Raw genomic sequence first — 18,565 nt, 5'->3', positions numbered from 1 at the left:
TGTAATGATGTTAGTAATTGTGGATTCTGCTGTTTGTAATCCCTCTGTAAACACTTTATGTTAATGTTATAATAGACTATTTCAATTAAATGCACAATTACTGTATGCTAAATGTATTAATGTAAAAGGAAATGAGTCTATGATTAAAATAAGGGTTTTCTGATGCTGTAAAGCATCTGTACACTGGAGCACAAACTAACATGATCAAACTGTATGTCCTATTACACATCTCAGCATCAGGATCAAACTCACAGACTTGCATTTTTTAATATTGTGCTGACTGGTCTGAAGATGTGTCCACGATGACAGACCACAACGAGAGGTTTTCAGATCCTTACTTTGATTAAAAATGATACCACAATATTATCTGTTCGTGTAGTTCTGCATTCGAAACTAATTACACAGTTTTATTAGCTTAATGTACTAAATGTACTATATTAGATATTAAAAGTAATTAATCATTGTGGCAGAATGTGTGTCAAATTAGTATTATTTCAGTATTGGAAAATAACATTAGTGCATTGACATAACTTTCACTTATACTTCCGTATTGTCATTTTATGTTATATTTCAGAATGAAATTACTTTTTAAAACTTTTTTTTTATATTTACATATATACTGTCTTTTAACACCTATCTCAACGATGGGTCTCAGAGAGCCATCTAGTGGGACGCGGTGGTACTGCCAAATGTAATTTACAAAGCTAGGTGTTTTTATTTGATCTATTTATTACATCCCAGTTCTTTTTTTTCATCATACTTTTAATTGATCACATGTTTCCTTATAGCATCTGAATCTGTAAAGTAACCTGTAGCTGTCAAATGATGTCATGGAAAATGAAGGTACTATATATCCAACTGAACTGCACAAAGTCACACAAAATATATACTCATAAAGAAGTACCTCTGGAGTATAGTACACTACGTGAGTAAAGGTACGTAGTTACTGCTCAGACTGAACCCCACTATGTCTCCATTCTGATTCTCTTTATGACGTGCAGAGAATGTGACACCACACAATTATTCTGCTTGTAACTCTGACAGTACATGAGGTTAATCCATGATTTATTTCTATATTTACAAAGTCACAGACTATTTGGACTATTTGTTAATCTTCTGCATATATATATATATAGTATATATATATATATATATATGCAGAGATTAACACAGTTAGGTTTTTAGATTTCACATTTTAAAACATACAGTATATATACAACAGGATATTTAGGCATAAAAGGAACCGCACTAAGCTGGTTCAAGTCCTATTTATCTGAGCGATCTCAATTTGTACTTGTTAACGATAAATCCTCCATGACAGCCAAAGTCAGTCTTGGAGTTCCGCAGGGTTCTGTACTTGGATCGATTCTATTCACCTTATATATGCTTCCTTTGGGCAATATTATAAGGAACCACTCTATAAACTTTCATTGTTATGCGGATGATACCCAATTATATCTATCAATTAAACCAGATGAAACCAATCAATTGGCTAAACTTCAAGCATGCCTTAAGGACATAAAAACTTGGATGTCTAGCAACTTTTTGATGTTAAACACAGACAAAACTGAAGTTATTATACTTGGCCCTAAACGCCTCCGAAATGCATTTTCTAATGACATAGAAGCTCTGGATGGCATTAACTTGGCCTCCAGCACCACTGTAAGGAATCTTGGCGTCATCTTTGATCAAGATCTGTCGTTTAACTCCCACATAAAACAAATCTCAAGGACTGCCTTCTTTCATCTACGTAACATTGCAAAAATAAGACACATCCTGTCTCAAAATGATGCAGAAAAACTAGTCCATGCATTTGTTACTTCAAGGCTGGATTACTGCAACTCATTGTTATCAGGTTGTCCCAAAAAGTCGCTTAAGACTCTTCAGTTGATCCAAAATGCAGCGGCACGTGTATTGACTAGAACAAGGAAACGGGATCATATTACTCCTGTATTAGCTGCTCTGCACTGGCTCCCGGTAAAATACAGAATAGAATTCAAAATCCTTCTCCTGACTTACAAATCAATTAAAGGTCAGGCTCCAGCATATCTTAAAGATCTCATAGTACCTTATAAACCAACTAGAGCATTACGCTCCCAGACTGCAGGGTTACTTGTGGTTCCTAGAGTCTCTAAGAGTACAATGGGAGCCAGAGCCTTCAGCTATCAAGCTCCTCTCCAGTGGAACCAGCTTCCAGTTTGTGTTCGGGAGGCAGACACACTCTCCACATTTAAGAGTAGGCTAAAGACTTTCCTTTTTGATAAAGCTTATAGTTAGGGCTGGCTCAGGTTTGCCCTGGATCAGCCCCTAGTTATGCTGCTATAGGCTTAGACTGCTGGGGGACACCTCCCTGCTCTCTTCCTTCTCTCCCTCTCTCTTCTTCTCCCTCTCTATCTGTATGCATTTATGTAAATGTATGTTACTAACTCACCATCCGGGGTATCATCCCCGGAGTGTCTGTCTCTCATGTGGCAGGTTGCCACTGATAAAGTTTACGTCAGGATCATGAATCGTGACAGCGCCTGCTGACCTGGTCCTGCTGGACACCGGGAAGCCTTATTGACATTTTCCTGGATTCATCCAAACTTTCTTGGATTCATCCAAACTTTCTATTTCTTTTTTTTCCAACACAACATAATTTCTGTCAAATGTTGTATTTGTACTATGTTGTTTATCCTGTACACACGACATCTATTGCACGTCTGTCCGTCCTGGGAGAGGGATCCCTCCTCAGTTGCTCTCCCTGAGGTTTCTTCAATTTTTTCCCCTTTAATTTTGGGGTTTCTTTTAGGAAGTTTTTCCTTGTGCGATGTGAGGGTCTAAGGACAGTGGATGTCGTAACCTGTACAGTCTGTAAAGCACACTGAGACAAATGTATAATTTGTGATATTGGGCTATACAAATAAATTTGATTTGATTTGATTTGACTAGTTGCAAAAAGAAGTCAGATTATATAGAAGTCTATGAGAAAATATTCCTACTTCTCACTAGATTTTTTACCTCAGTAAACATTTTCCTAATGAGTTTGTGGTCTCAATTGCTAGTTTCAACTCTTCTTCAATATAGTATTTCATATTTATTGTCGCTGTAGCGTGAATTGCTTGTAGCAGATTTTATCATTTAATGTTAATGCTGATGGCCAAAACCCAACATGGCTACAGCCAAAATGAAAAACTTGAGGCTTCAAAACCATAGTCCACAAAGCAATGGTTGTTCTTATATACAGTCTATGGTCATTAGCAGAACAATTCTACACCTGTTAAGTTGCTCCAACTATAGGAAAAGAAAGTCATAGCACATCGGTTTAGAACTGCAGATGAAGATGCATTGATTTGCCTCCTACAGGCAAATAAAGTAGTAGCTGCTACAATTATACCAGCTAAGCCAGCCGCAGCCAATGATTGTTACTGCTGCAGTTTTTAGTCATGCTAGTGGCTGCTGAAGGTATGGTCGGCCGATCGGTCCACCACTTTGGTCCAGAATGTAATATCTCAGAAACTATTGGATAGAGTGCCATGAAACTGTGCACAGACTTTTTCGATCCCCAATTGATGGGGACGACCCTACTGACCTTGATGATACCCTGACTTTTCCAAGAGTTGAAATTTTAGTTTAATTGTGAAATATCCTACAACTATTGGATGGATTTCCATGAGATTTGGTACACACATTCATATCCATCTCAAGATGAATTATAATCACTTCTGTGCTGGTCCTTGGACAGTAGCTCTAGATCTTTCAGTTTGTCCTATAAACCTGCTAAATTAATGACATTCCTTTGAGCATGTTAGCATGCTGACGTTAAAATTTAGCTCAAAGCGCCGCTGACACAAAAAACTCAATTGGTTTTGAATATGTCATTACTCTAATAATCATTATCAATGCGTCACTTCATTTTCAAGCCCATATTTATAGGATTACATTTTCTGACTTTTTCAAGTGATAATATAAAAAAGAAAACCTGTGGCAGACAGCAGTGTCTGCTAATAAAATGATTTGGTTTTGTACATGGATGTTGTTGACTTCACATTATGGTTACCATAATGCTTGCGGCTTTCATTGATAAGTTTGAGACAAGGATCTTTCATAATTTAGCTTAACTGTTAAATAAATGTCAAATCTGTGTTTAGGTGTCTAAAATGTGTGGATGCTCCCTGTCAGAAGAGCTGCCCTACAAACCTGGACATAAAGTCATTTATTACAAGCATCTCTAATAAGGTACTGCAAAATATACACAAACACCATGCATCTACCTCACAGTCTTTTATGAATCCCAGCTCAGTGCCATGGAAGATGTCTCTGAAGATGTTAAAGAACAACAAATTAATGAATAACAGCAGAAAATGATAAGTAGTAGTCCTAATGTCATGATCTTATCATTGATGTTTGTGTGTATCTATGTGTGTGTATGCCAGAACTACTATGGGTCAGCGCGAGCCATCCTTTCTGACAACCCCCTGGGTTTGACCTGCGGAATGGTGTGTCCCACATCAGAGCTGTGTGTCGGGGGCTGCAATTTATATGCTTCTGAGGAGGGACCCATTAATATCGGAGGGCTTCAGCAGTTTGCTACCGAGGTACAACATTTATAGCTGTCAAGTTTTCTGTATAAAACAAATGATAAATGGTTTCTGTAATTTGAACTTGATATGTTGAAGTTTATAACTACCAACTAGTCAGATGACTCAGTTGTAGTCATGTCATCTGCTTAATTTAGCACCTTGGTACAGCCTCACCTGGTCTGGTATGACCATTATCTGATGGTGGCTAATGTTAGCAGGCTTTAGACAGATGTAAGAGTGCAGCAGGGATGACGTCTTTTTGTTGGCAAGCCGGAATTTCGCATAGCCCTGGTTCCCTCGACGGGATGGGATTCTTCCATTGGATTTTGGATTATTGCAGAAAATGGCTAACAAAAACTCTGTGACAAACAAAAGTTTATGATACTTACATGTTTTGTTCATTAAGATAATCTTCACAAATGAACACAACTTTTACGATTTTTGAAGCGTAAATGCAATCGGCAGAATTACAAAACTAACGTTAGGCTTTAATCGTGCATAACCACTTGTTAGTGACTGCCTTGTTTATGACACGTAAAAGCTTCAAAATTCACAAGTGCATTATTTACTGATTTTATCTGTAAAACAATATGTATAAATATCTTAAGCTTGTGATAACCACAGACTTTGTTTCAGACATCCAACCAAAAACACATTAAAAAGAAATCCTTGACTTCTAGACGAGGGAACCAGAAGTGCATAAATGCTGACTCATTTACTATTTTTTAGGACTCATTCCTGCATCAGTCTATTGCTGGGTAACTGGCCTTATTAAGTCAGTATGCCGATTTTATGATTCTTGAAATAAAAGAAATTACAGTGGCCACTGTTCAGCAAACGTTTTGAAGGCTCACTTTAAAGTCAGTCATACTGTGTTGAGATTTATAGTAGTGTTATGGTATGAATGCAGTCTATTGAAGGCTTGAAGTGTACTATTTCATATTAGTGTGTGTTTTTTCCCCTAGGTGTTTAGCAAGATGGGCATCCCTCAGATCAGGAATCCTGAACTGCCACCAGCCAATGAGATGCCAGAGTCTTACCACACCCCTATAGCTCTGATTGGTTGTGGCCCAGCATCAGTCAGCTGCGCCTCCTTCCTGGCCCGTCTTGGATATGATAATATTACCATATTTGAGAGACAGAAGTACATTGGAGGGCTGAGGTAACATATCATTATCATCATCATCATCATCATCATCATCATCATCATCATCATCGTCATCATACTGTGTATAATATCAAAGATTGTTAACTACGATATTGATATGAAATTATATAGTTTGATATTATAGTATCAATGACATTATTTGATATGAATGTATTTAATATTTTAAGTCAATATTAAAAGTATGACATTTAAAAAGTAAAGTTACAAAAATACTTACATAATTACATAATTTTACAGAGCAGGGTTTAAAATACAGCAAATGCTGTCAATGAGACAAATACTCAATACAGGCAAAAATAAAAACAAACGAGTGGCATTAATTCAGCTAAATCTAAAGTGTGACAGGGTCATCTAACTATTCAGTTAGTTGTTGTTGTATAAAATAATACAAACTGGAAATAAGAGAGGAAGTCAGACTCCTGCTGAGAATGAGAATGACTTTGAAAACTCTTAAACTAAATTGTATGGTAGATTTGTAGGAATCGAGATGGAAGGAGAAGAGAGATATGAGACAGTCCAGGTGAAAGGGGAATAAAGGAAATTCAACATTTAACACATTTTTGTTTGCCTCCCTGTAGCACAGCAGAAATCCCTCAGTTCCGGCTTCCCTATGAGGTTGTGCAGTTTGAAATAGACCTGATGAAGGATTTGGGAGTCAAGGTATGACTCATAGAAACTATCATACTCACACATATGTTTTAGGTGCCTGTGTTCATACTGTAACATGCTGGAATACATACAGTATTTCAATAATTGTGTATTTATTAAGTGTTCTGTTGTCTTCTCTTTCTGTTTCTTTGTTTTTTGATCATCTTAATGGACTCAGGTGTACTGAAATATGATACCATACCTTTAAAATGTATTGTCAGTTCCATATAGGAAAGCAAATAGACAAATAATTAGAGTTGAGTCATGATATTGGATATTCATGAACATTAAAACAATAATGATGTGTGAAGACCTTTCTGATAATTTCAATCATTTCACAGTCTTGGTAAATGTGTGTGTTTTTTATACACCAGGTGGTGTGTGAGAAGGGTCTAGGTGTTGAGGGAATGACTTTGACGTCCCTGAAAGAGGAAGGATTTAAGGCTGTCTTCATTGGGATTGGTGAGTGCCTCTTGTAAAACATTTCAGAAAATAGCTTTGGCCTCATGGATGTGCAACTTTTATTTTTGAAATCCATCTGTAACAGTAATATACACACAGTATTGCAATGGAACATTTCTTATGTCTATGTTAAATTCGTATTGTTTAATACTTGGTTAAATTAACTTCTGTCTTTCCCAGCATATCCCTGTAACTTTATATCTTCCCACGATATTCTTCTTGTGTTTATCCCAAATGGGTGAATCTTCTTCCCCTCCCCTCCTTCCTCACTACTTATTGTTTTATTTTGTCTATCTAACACCTGCAACTGTGGGAACTCTCCACAGCTCCCTTGTCTACTCCCTTTCTTTGTGGGCCCACTATGGCAATATTTCCCCCCTCCTTCTGCTTACTGTCTTTAAAATACATGAACACACTTTTTTCAGGGTTCTTCCTCATGCAGACTGCTTGCACTCTGTATGATTGATGATCCTTCTTTGCAAAGAATAAATACTCCAAAGACAAGTTAACTTCTCAAGAATCGTCATTTCAGTATTATAGACTTCACTGGTCATTTGTTTAAGGACTTGATTAAAACTTTCCACGACAGTATGTTATGTATGTATGTACACAAGTTTATAAATTAGTTTAAAGTTATAATGGACATAGTAGAATTTGTGACTGCTCCATTGACAATCATATCTGTAAAAACAATTACACACTTTTATTTCTTTCAATGTATCTGTGTGTGTCCCCAGGTCTTCCTCAAGCCAACAGAGCTAAAATCTTCCAGGGTTTAACTATGGATCAAGGTTTCTTCACTTCCAAAGATTTTCTGCCCATGGTGGCCTCGGCCAGCAAGAAAGGTACTGTGATTAACACTCACACACACACACACACACACACACACACACACACACACACTTCCCTTACTCCCGCCATAACGTAGAGCGTCTTAGTTTTAGTATATGACGACTTGGGAGTGAGAACGAGCTGCATTTACTGTACATCAACCATGTTTAGGAAATACACAACACACACACACAACTGTTTCACTAGTGACATCACTTCAACTAACAAACATATGTAAGTATTTTTGAGAAATTCGAACAAGAAGTGAGCTAGTTCAAATCTAAAATCTCTCTGTCTCCTTCGCTTTGTCTAGGTATGTGTCAGTGCCGCTCCTCTCTGCCGGAGTTAAGCGGTATAGTGATCGTTTTGGGCGCCGGTGACACTGCGTTTGACTGCGCCACCTCTGCTCTTCGCTGTGGAGCCAGGAGAGTCTATGTCTGCTTCAGGAAGGGATTCACTAACATCAGGGCTGTTCCTGAGGAGGTACAGATGATTGGATGTAGAGGGAGATGGGCAGATGTATAGGCAGGTAGAAACATAGAGAATACTGAATACATGTGTTTTTTTCTGTCAGATGGAGTTGGCTAAGGAGGAGCAGTGTGAGTTCCTGCCCTTCCTGTCTCCTCGTGAGGTCATCATGAAGAACGGTCGGGTTGCCGGGTTACAGTTCTGTCGCACCGAGCAGACTGAGGAAGGTGATTGGCTGGAAGATGAGGACCAAGTTGTCAGGCTGAAGGCCAATTACATCATCAGTGCCTTTGGGTCCATGCTCAACGAGCCGCAAGGTAATCACCCAATCAGCTGCAGCACACTAACTGATCAGCCAAAGCCTTTTTGCTTTGCCCTGAACTAAAGTGCGTGTTAAAAATTTATGTTTTATAAATCTTTCTCTAGTTTCTGAAAGCTATTTGTATCTTTGTAATTTTGTATGTGTACCTCAGATGATTTGCATATAATTATATTTTTTCATTGAACACAGAAAACCTATAATTTATGTAATCAACAAATATAGCTTATAGATAATAAATATACTGATTGATTCAGTAGGTGAATGCAGAACATTAATGCATACATAACCTGACCATATTTTGTCTGTGTGCAGTGAGTGAGGCCATGGCTCCTGTGAAGATAACCCGCTGGGGTACTCCAGAGGTGAACGCTGACACCATGCAGACCAGTGAGCCCTGGGTGTTTGCAGGAGGAGACATTGCTGGTTTGGCAAACACCACGGTGGAATCAGTGAACGATGGCAAACAGGCTTCATGGCACATTCACAGATACATGCAGGTACATTTATTTCTGCTTTAAACATTCATTAATATTAACATCCAGATCTCCACCCAGATCTAATCCAGCTGCTTTCAGTGACAAGGAGCTAAGACACACATGTGTCAGAGTGTTGATGGCCTCATGGTCTAGAGGTACGGCTTCCAAATACAACACCATGGTGGTTGTGAGTTCAATACCAGAGCTGCCACCATTGTGCCCCTGAGCAAGGCACTTGACCCTGAGTTGCTCCAGTGTACTGTGGTTAACACACAGACACTAGCGTCAGTTCTTTATACAATGTGACTTCCTCCTTTACTCACGCCATAACTACGACCACGTCGAGCGTCTTAGTTTCCAACGTAAACTAAGACGCACTGTAAGTCGCTCTGGATCAGAGCGAGCGCTAAATGACCTGTAATGTAATGTAATGTCATCTTGGTTGGAATTTGTAGTTCTTAAGAAGTCCTAACTTGAAAAACCTCCACTCTTACCCCTAGTTTATAACTAAATGTAAATGACATCTTGTGCCATGCCAGACTTCAGATTTTTAATCATATTTGATTTAAGAAGTCTGCAGGATGTACTGATGAACTTTTGGTCAAAGGTCAAATGTCAATGTCTAATAGTATAAAATGATGAAGTGATGATATTTTGGACAGACAGGGATGTATACTGCAACTGGACTGGTTGGCTCTGGTCCCACCACAGTCATGAGTAGAGGGACTTGCCCTTTCAAACGAGAGTACATTATGATGTATTCAACTCAGGTCTAATTCCATAAAATGTAATATTAATGATGTAAGTCAAATATGTGTCCCATCAACCTTCCTCCTGTAGTCTCTTCATGGACAGCCAGTGGACCCAGTTCCAAAGCTGCCGTTGTTCTACAGTGCTATAGATGAGGTGGACATCAGCGTTGAAGTTTGTGGAATAAAGTTTCCCAACCCGTTCGGCCTGGCATCTGCTCCTCCCACCACCAGCACAGCTATGATCAGGAGAGCTTTTGAACAAGGATGGGGCTTTGCTCTGACCAAGACGTTTGGACTGAATAAGGTACAGTGTACTCACACACACACACACACACACATACACACACACACACACACACACACACACACACACACACACTAGTATGCAAACATATAAGCTATTTGGGTTGAATACATTTCACTAAGCTGACAAAAACAAAAGGTAACCATGATGTTTTTAGAAATAATTAAAACACTACAACATCTGAATGTGACCAGAAGAGGAACCCACTTTTCTAGCCATTTATCCATTTTACTGTGATTATTTTGACATGAGCCTAATTGACATTGATCAATCGCCTAATTGTTTGAGCTCTAAAATATTGACATTATTGGAAGTATTGAAGATTCTGTAAGACAGTAAAAGCTCAAATGAATTAGTTTAGTATGATCCTTATGTTTTAGGGATTTGAATATTGGCAATAATGGAAATATGCACACTTACATTCATGACATGAAACTAGACTTTGAGTCACAGGAAACACAGTAAAAAAATCAATCAGCTTCTCACAGTCACCACTGCCTCTATGATTACACATGTCTGCAGGATCTGGTGACCAACGTGTCTCCTCGTATTGTGCGTGGCACCACCTCAGGTCATATGTTTGGACCAGGTCAAGGCTCCTTCCTCAACATCGAGCTCATCAGTGAGAAGACAGCAGCCTACTGGTGTCAGTCAGTCGCTGAGCTAAAGAAGGACTTCCCTAATAATGTAAGTTCGCCGTCACGTTGTTCTTGACTTTACTTTAATAAGAGTATAAAAGCATAATTAGTAACAGGTAGAATATTGCTAATTATGTTGTTGTTGCAAAACAAGATGCAGATCCATCTACATGTATACATTCTGTTGATCTATCTGTTTTAGTGTAACAGTGTGAATAGACTGTGAAAACTAACCTTTCCTTGTGTCTCTGTCAGGTGGTGATCTCCAGTATAATGTGTAGTTACAACAAGGAAGACTGGACAGAACTAGCCAAGATGGCAGAGGTGAGAACAATCCCATATAACAGAATGTATACAGTATAACTATTGTGCAATTATTATATGTACATACACTGGTTACAACTGTGTGGTGTGTGGTATATACAATTGTGTGTTTAGGAATCAGGAGCAGATGCATTGGAGCTGAACCTGTCCTGTCCTCATGGGATGGGAGAGAGAGGCATGGGACTGGCCTGTGGACAGGTACACACACACGCACGCACGCAAACTCACTCACACACACATAATTCTGATCAGCATATATATACAACAATATATAACAATTTATTTTCTAAGGATGATGAGCTCTTAATAAAGTTTCAAATCTGTACTGTCCTGTTTTGTTTTGTAAAAAGGAAGGTCAAGAAGATGTTTGTGATTTATGTGTGTTTGTCATTAGGACCCGGTAATGGTGCGTAACATCTGTCGTTGGGTGCGTGAAACCATTACTATTCCGTTCTTTGCCAAACTGACACCAAACGTTACCGATATTGTCGACATCGCCAAGGCTGCTCATGAAGGTAAACTCACTTCATCCCACCACACTCACTTCTTTCCATTTCCTCCACATCTGCTTCTGTAATTTATTACATCCTTTTACATTGCAGAGTACAATTAAGTTACATTCAGTAATGGATTTCTATGATTTTTGTTTTATAGGTGGAGCAGATGGAGTAACAGCTACCAACACAGTCTCAGGCATGATGGGGCTGAAGGCCGACGGCTCCCCCTGGCCGAGTGTTGGAGAGGGCAAACGCACCACGTATGGAGGGGTGTCTGGTAAGTACACACATGAACGTATAAATACATACACAATCCCTGTTAGTTTCCAGTACCGTAGTAATGGAAGGCTACTTCTAAAGAATATGTATTGCACTTTTAAAAACGGTGCTTCACCCAAGATTCTAATGATATGAACAATGTGTGCAGGTAATGCCATCAGGCCCATTGCTCTCAGAGCAGTATCAGCCATCGCCAGAGCAATTCCTGGTTTTACAGTTCTGGCCACCGGAGGTATTGACTCAGCAGAAAGCGGACTACAGTTCCTTCACGCTGGAGCCTCAGTGTTACAGGTAATAATATTTCAGTGACAGAAGTACTGTTCTTGTTAATACTGTCAATATGATGCAGTTCATGATTGGATAATATGTTGTGATAGATCTTTTTTTTTAAAGACTTTTATGAAATAAAATTAAAGACATGTCATTACATTTCAGGTCATTTAGCAGACACTCTTATCCAGAGCGACTTACAGTGAACTAAGTGCAGGGACAGTCTCCCTGGAGCAACTCAGGGTTAAGTACCTTGCTCAGGGATACAATGGTGGCAGCCTGGTATTGAACTGCCGACCTTCAAGTGTTTTGTTTGGAAGGCGTACCACTAGATCACTAGGCCATCACCACCACTGTTCAACATCACTGTAGATGACATGTTAATACTTTTACTACATTCATTTTCCTATTCTCCTACATCTGTGTTGTTTTTCAGTGTTTTTTTAGAAAGAAACACTGTCCAAATATTATAACAATTACATCAAGTAAAGAAAAGAGCCCTGAGAATAAAGTCTGAAACAAGCTCTGTAGTGGATATTTACACGTGTTCCTCGCTGTCGTGTTAATGTAAACTACTGTGGGTAACAAAGGTGAGTGTGGAAAGTGTAAACAAGGTATTAAAATGAAAAGATAATGAATTAATTTAATAGAACAATTTGAGGGATAAAAGCAGCGACAAGCTGAAGTCTTACTTTATTTGATTTGACTTGTGACTTGTTTGTCTTCCTGTGTGTGATTGGCACAGGTTTGCAGTGCAGTGCAGAACCAGGACTTCACAGTGATTGAAGATTACTGTGTGGGTATGTAATTGTCTTTCTGTATTTTGCATGCTATATTCTCCTTAGTGACAATAAGCAAATCTGGAATAGCTGAACCTTAAACCATAAATGAGCAATACTGACAAATATCTCTAGATGTATTTTACAATGTCTTGAACTGTAACTGTCTTTTTTAAACAAATAAAATGCATATATTGAACATCCCTAGGTAATGACACATGGTGCTGGTTTATTTGTGCCGTGTTCATCTCAACAGGATGCACTCTACTGTATTTTGTCTGTATTGACATGGGAAATTGAAATGACTGGTGTCAATAAAATGACCAGAGTACTAAGTACATATAATACCTACTCACTCATCTCAGAGCTTTTCCAACATTACCTTTTTGTTCAGGTCTGAAGAGTTACACACATTGAATCACCTCAACCCTCATGAACTAACCATCAATCTAAAAATGCAGCAATCTATCCAGATGCTTCTGCCTTGAGATATGTAAACTATATAATAATAGCATCATGGTGGATATGTGTGTTCAGGTCTGAAGGCCTTGTTGTACCTGAAAAGCCTGGAGCTGAAGGACTGGGACGGTCAGTCTCCTCCAACAGAGAGACATCAGAAGGGAAAACCAGTTCCCAGGCTGGAAGACCTGGTGGGAAAGGTACCACGACTTACTACCAATATTACTACTATTAATATTTGATTAATTATAATACAAGGCTACTACCGCCTATGGCTCCAATACTTTATAGGAGAAAATATATCTATCAAGCCTGGTCTCCTAAAAATAACATACAACGAAAACTGCTTTGTTATTTACGATCTGGTTTACGTTTGTTATTAACTTATCACAAATACATTTCTAATCAATCTGTCTATCAATGTATGTCTGTCTCGTGTGTGTGTGTGCGTGTGCGTGTGTGTGTGCGTGTGTGTGTGTGTGTGTGTGTGCGCGTGCGTGTGCGTGGGTGCGCATGTGTGTGTGTGTAGAGCCTCCCTAGCTTTGGTCCGTACCTCCAGCAGAGGACAGACGCCATCGCCGACTACAAGAAAAAGGTCAGAAATGCAACAAGTGAAGAAATGGATGCCGGCATCCACCGAGTCAACCCGTCCAAAAAGCCTGTACCTGCTGTCAAGGTATGACACACACTCTCCACTATTGTGCTTTGTTCTGTGAAAGAAGCTTTTAACCAAGTAAATGTCTGTGCATACTGTGTGTGTGTTTGTAGGATGTGATAGCCAGAGCGTTGCGCCACATTGGAGCATACCAGGAACTTAACAACATGGAGCAGGTACCTTTTCTTTTCTCAAATATTATATCAATTTCTTTATTTCTATGATTTATACAGGTACATTTGAAGCAAGATTGTTGTTTTTAAAATTAACGGAAGCCCAAAGACTATGGCAAGCAATCATTTTTTGTAATATTCTTATAGACTGTATATAAGACGTGGACATAGTCACCGTGACGTAACTCATTGGTTTGTGGACTCCTGTTTTGAAGCCTCGAGTTTGTCATTTTGTCCGTTGCCATCTTTGTTTTTTGGAACCAGAAGTGACACGAGAGGGTGGAGCAACCGAATACTGAACAAGACATTTTATTTATGTTACAAATAACTTTCATGAACTGAAACGGACAAAACCGGACAAAACTGTTGTAGCGACCTGTCAATCCCAGAGTAGCCACGAATAACCCTGTTTTATCGTCTATTCTACTCTAAATGAGAACATAACTTACTAAATGAACATCTTGCTGTAAGAGGAATTGAAAGTAGCGATTGTGACCATAAACTCATGTTAAGGGTTTTGTTTGAGAAAAAGTCTGTGTCTGGGTCAAAGCAAATTCAGGACTTCTCTTCAAAACACAGTAACTTCAGTACAGTTGTGAAACTATTAGAGTCTGAGCAGGTTCAAGAAAAAGACAATCAGAGTCCGATACTAAAAGAGTTTATTCTCGACAGAAAAGCGATCCGAAGTTGTTTTTGTGCTATATATGGTCAACAAAATATAAACTAGTACATTAATCACTGACCTCCACAGATAAACGGTCCCTTCTCGACTGTATGTTGTGTAGACACAAAGATTAATAAAAGTGCCATTTAATCATATCAGCTCCAACTAATTACTTTAAAATCAATTATAAAATAAACAGCTCATAATCTTGGCTATCCCGTGTGTTCTCAGGTCCAGGCTCTGATCGATGAAGAGATGTGCATCAACTGTGGGAAATGTTACATGACCTGCAATGACTCTGGATACCAGGTATATCTGTCAGTCTGTTGCATAACAGTAGTTGTCTCTTTCTCTGTTTTTAAGACTTATCTGCCTCTGTCCTGTAACATGTGTTGCTTACTGTCTTTCCAGGCTATAACGTTCGACCCAGAGACCCATCTTCCCATGGTGACTGACAGCTGCACAGGCTGCACTCTGTGCCTCAGCGTCTGTCCCATCATAGACTGCATCAAGATGGTTACCATGACAAAGCCCTATAAACCCAAGAGGGGTGTGCCCGTTAGTCCTGTCTGCTGAAGGGAAAGGCAAACCAACACTTTCCACCTATTTAATAACGGAAACCAGATATTATGAAGTTCGGTTTGAAGACTAATCTGCCACATGAGATTTGAGACATTTGTTGTGTCCCATTATTGAAAGTCACTCGAATGATGTAAAGAGTTCAACAGTGATAGAAAAGTGACATCCTATGTTTGGATCTGTTTAATAGAAAATAAGGGGTGGGAGTTTATGTGAAATGTGGTCTTGATTATAAGTAATACTCACACCAATAATACCACTTGAGAAAGAGGCAACAAACCTTTTTTAATGTCAAGGTTCACAATAATTGTATTAAAAGAAAATTGTCAAAAATGTTACTGTTATTTTGAATGTTGACTGTAATGATGTTAGTAATTGTGGATTCTGCTGTATTGTAATCCCTCTGTAAACACTTTATGTGTAATGTTATAATAGACTATTTCAAATTAAATGCACAATTACTGTATGCTAAATGTATTAATGTAAAAGGAAATGAGTCTATGATTAAAATAAGGGTTTTCTGATGCTGTAAAGCATCTGTACACTGGAGCACAAACTAACATGATCAAACTGTATGTCCTATTACACATCTCAGACATCAGGGATCAAACTCACAGACTTTGCATTTTTAATATTGTGCTGACTGGTCTGAAGGATGTGCCACGATGACAGACCACGGACGAAGAGGTTTTCAGATCCTTACTTTGATTAAAAATGATACCCAATATATATCTGTTCGTGTAGTTCTGCATTCGAAACTAAATTACACAAGTTTTATTAGCTTAATGTACTAAATGTACTATATTAGATATTAAAAGTAAAATTAATCATTGTGCAGAATGTGTGTCAAATTAGTATTATTTCCAGTATTGGAAAATAACATTAGTGCATTGACATAACTTTCACTTTACTTCCGTATTGTCATTTTATGTTATATTTCAGAATGAAATTACTTTTTAAAACTTTTTTCTTTATATTTACATATATACTGTCTTTTAACACCTATTCTCAACAGATGGGTCTCAGAGAGCCATCTAGTGGGACGCGGTGGTACTGCCAAATGTAATTTACAAAGCTAGGTGTTTTTATTTGATCTATTTATTTACATCCCAGTTCATTTTTTTCATCATACTTTTAAATTGATCACATGTTTCCTATATAGCATCTGAATCTGTAAAGTAACCTGTAGCTGTCAAATGATGTCATGGAGAAATGAAAGGTACTATATATCCAACTGAACTGCACAAAGTCACACAAAATATATACTCAAGTAAAGAAGTACCTCTGGAGTATAGTACACTACGTGAGTAAAGGTACGTAGTTACTGCTCAGACTACAGAACCCCACTATGTCTCCATTCTGATTCTCTTTATGACGTGCAGAGAATGTGACACCACAATTATTCTGCTTGTAACTCTGACAGTACATGAGGTTAATCCATGATTTATTTCCTATATTTACAAAGTCACAGACTATTTGGACTATTTGTTAATCTTCTGCATATATATATATATATATATATATATATATATATATATATATATATATATATATATATATGCAGAAGATTAACACAGTTAGGTTATTTAGATTTCACATTTTAAAACATACAGTAGATATACAGGATATTTAATATATATATATATATATATATATATATATATATATATATATATATATATATATATATATACAGCATATGTATATACTGTATATATACATATTATACATATCAGAGGATTACAATGTTTTGAAATTATTATAAAGTTACTTATAAAGTATTGCTTGTGGATAAAAGGTGAAATAATTGTTTTTATACTTTTTTTTAATTAATTTTTTTATAAGGTATAAAAATGACCTGTAAACACAGCTGCTGAAATGACTTACTATCTTACTGAAATAACTATCCTCCATCTCTTTGCAGTCTCTACAAGTTTTAGGCAGAAAACGGTTGTCAGCCTCTTCATCAAGAATCATTTCTCATACACCAAATTTGTTGAGTTTCATGCCGTAGCATGGATATGAGTTTTGTAGTATATTGGTTTTTGGTAGTACATATCCCTACTAAATGTATATGTCTCTCTGGAGGATGTCTATACGATTCAAGCAGGACCTGTTTCAGTCAGGGTGCAGGGTGGCCAGAGAACATGACCCACAAGAATTAACTAAAAAGGGACAGTTCACCCCAAAATGAAAAATATTTTTTTCCTCTTACCTGTAGTGCTATTTATCCATCTAGATTGGTGTGAGTTGCTGAGTGTTGGAGATATTGAGGTATAGATATCTGCCTGCTATCCAATACAATGGACCTAGATGGCACTCGGCTTGTAAAATACATTTGAAGAATTCATCAGCAATGTCTCTTTCCAGAAATCATGACTCGGTTACGGAAGAAAATCCACAGACCTTTTTCAATCTAGATTGATAAATCGTACTACAGGTAAGAGGAACACTTTTTATTTTTGGTTTGGGGTGAACTGTCACTTTAACTCTATTTACAAACTCACATTTTCATTCCTCACACAAACTTTAGTTTTGCTCCTGCATTTGTAATGCTATAGTTCAAATCACCTGCCTGCGTCCCCACTGTGCACGCACACACACACACACGCACACATACTTTTTCCCGAAACTCTCCTTTTGACTCCTCTGTTGCTTCCTCTCCTTCTAGTCAGGGACACTCGTCACTTCTGACTCCAGGCTGCTGTAGATAGACAGGGACATGTATTTAACTACCTAGATATCCATCTATTTATCTATCTAACCCTGCACCATTTTATGCAGAGGCCATTTAGCCTTCAGAGGGATTATTATTCAGATTTGTTTTGTGCTTTACATAGTTTTGACTGTGGATGAGGGGTCTGAAAATATTTTACATATGTTGATGCTTGTGCACTTCCTTGTACTTAGATAACTTTGCTTTGCCTTATTTTAGGCATTACATATACAAGACACATGTTTGAGGATTTTGTTTATCACTGGCAAAACAATGTTTGCAGAGAAGAAACTGATTTTGATGCAATTCTAATACAAACACGAACAGAGACACTAAACTTATTTATAACGCTTTTGTTTATGTTTCAGAGCAAGGTAAAATGTGGGAGATATGGCAGATTCAGGAGAAAGGAAATCATACAAATGAAATACAAATTGGGCAAATGCATCCTTAAAGTAGCCAGTTTCAGGTATTGTATTTGAGCACTTTTAGTAGCTGAAGATCGGAATCATTCTCAGGACATGAGCAACAATTATTGT

The 18,565-nt window shown here is 37.9% G+C and overlaps 1 protein-coding gene across 1 annotated transcript; it reads left to right on the top strand.

Moving 5' to 3' along the window:
* The first annotated feature begins 2,960 nt into the window (after positions 1 to 2,960).
* Positions 2,961 to 16,037, top strand: LOC115022154 (dihydropyrimidine dehydrogenase [NADP(+)]-like). Its single transcript, XM_029453047.1, has 22 exons — positions 2,961 to 4,218; positions 4,416 to 4,577; positions 5,528 to 5,724; positions 6,309 to 6,390; positions 6,753 to 6,840; positions 7,578 to 7,685; positions 7,985 to 8,154; positions 8,246 to 8,456; positions 8,774 to 8,958; positions 9,778 to 9,993; positions 10,516 to 10,680; positions 10,887 to 10,955; positions 11,070 to 11,153; positions 11,350 to 11,470; positions 11,610 to 11,729; positions 11,880 to 12,022; positions 12,747 to 12,801; positions 13,318 to 13,439; positions 13,769 to 13,915; positions 14,008 to 14,070; positions 14,963 to 15,040; positions 15,143 to 16,037. Exons 2-22 carry the CDS (start codon positions 4,476 to 4,478, stop codon positions 15,305 to 15,307), a joined length of 2,691 nt encoding a protein of 896 aa, XP_029308907.1. The 5' UTR covers positions 2,961 to 4,218; positions 4,416 to 4,475; the 3' UTR covers positions 15,308 to 16,037.
* The last annotated feature ends 2,528 nt before the right edge of the window (positions 16,038 to 18,565 follow it).

The sequence above is a fragment of the Cottoperca gobio genome, chromosome 17, assembly GCF_900634415.1.
Source record: "Cottoperca gobio chromosome 17, fCotGob3.1, whole genome shotgun sequence".
Classification (NCBI taxonomy): Eukaryota; Metazoa; Chordata; class Actinopteri; order Perciformes; family Bovichtidae; genus Cottoperca; species Cottoperca gobio.
The sequence above is the reverse complement of the archived record's forward strand: the minus strand, read 5'-3'. Positions and strand labels throughout refer to the sequence as shown.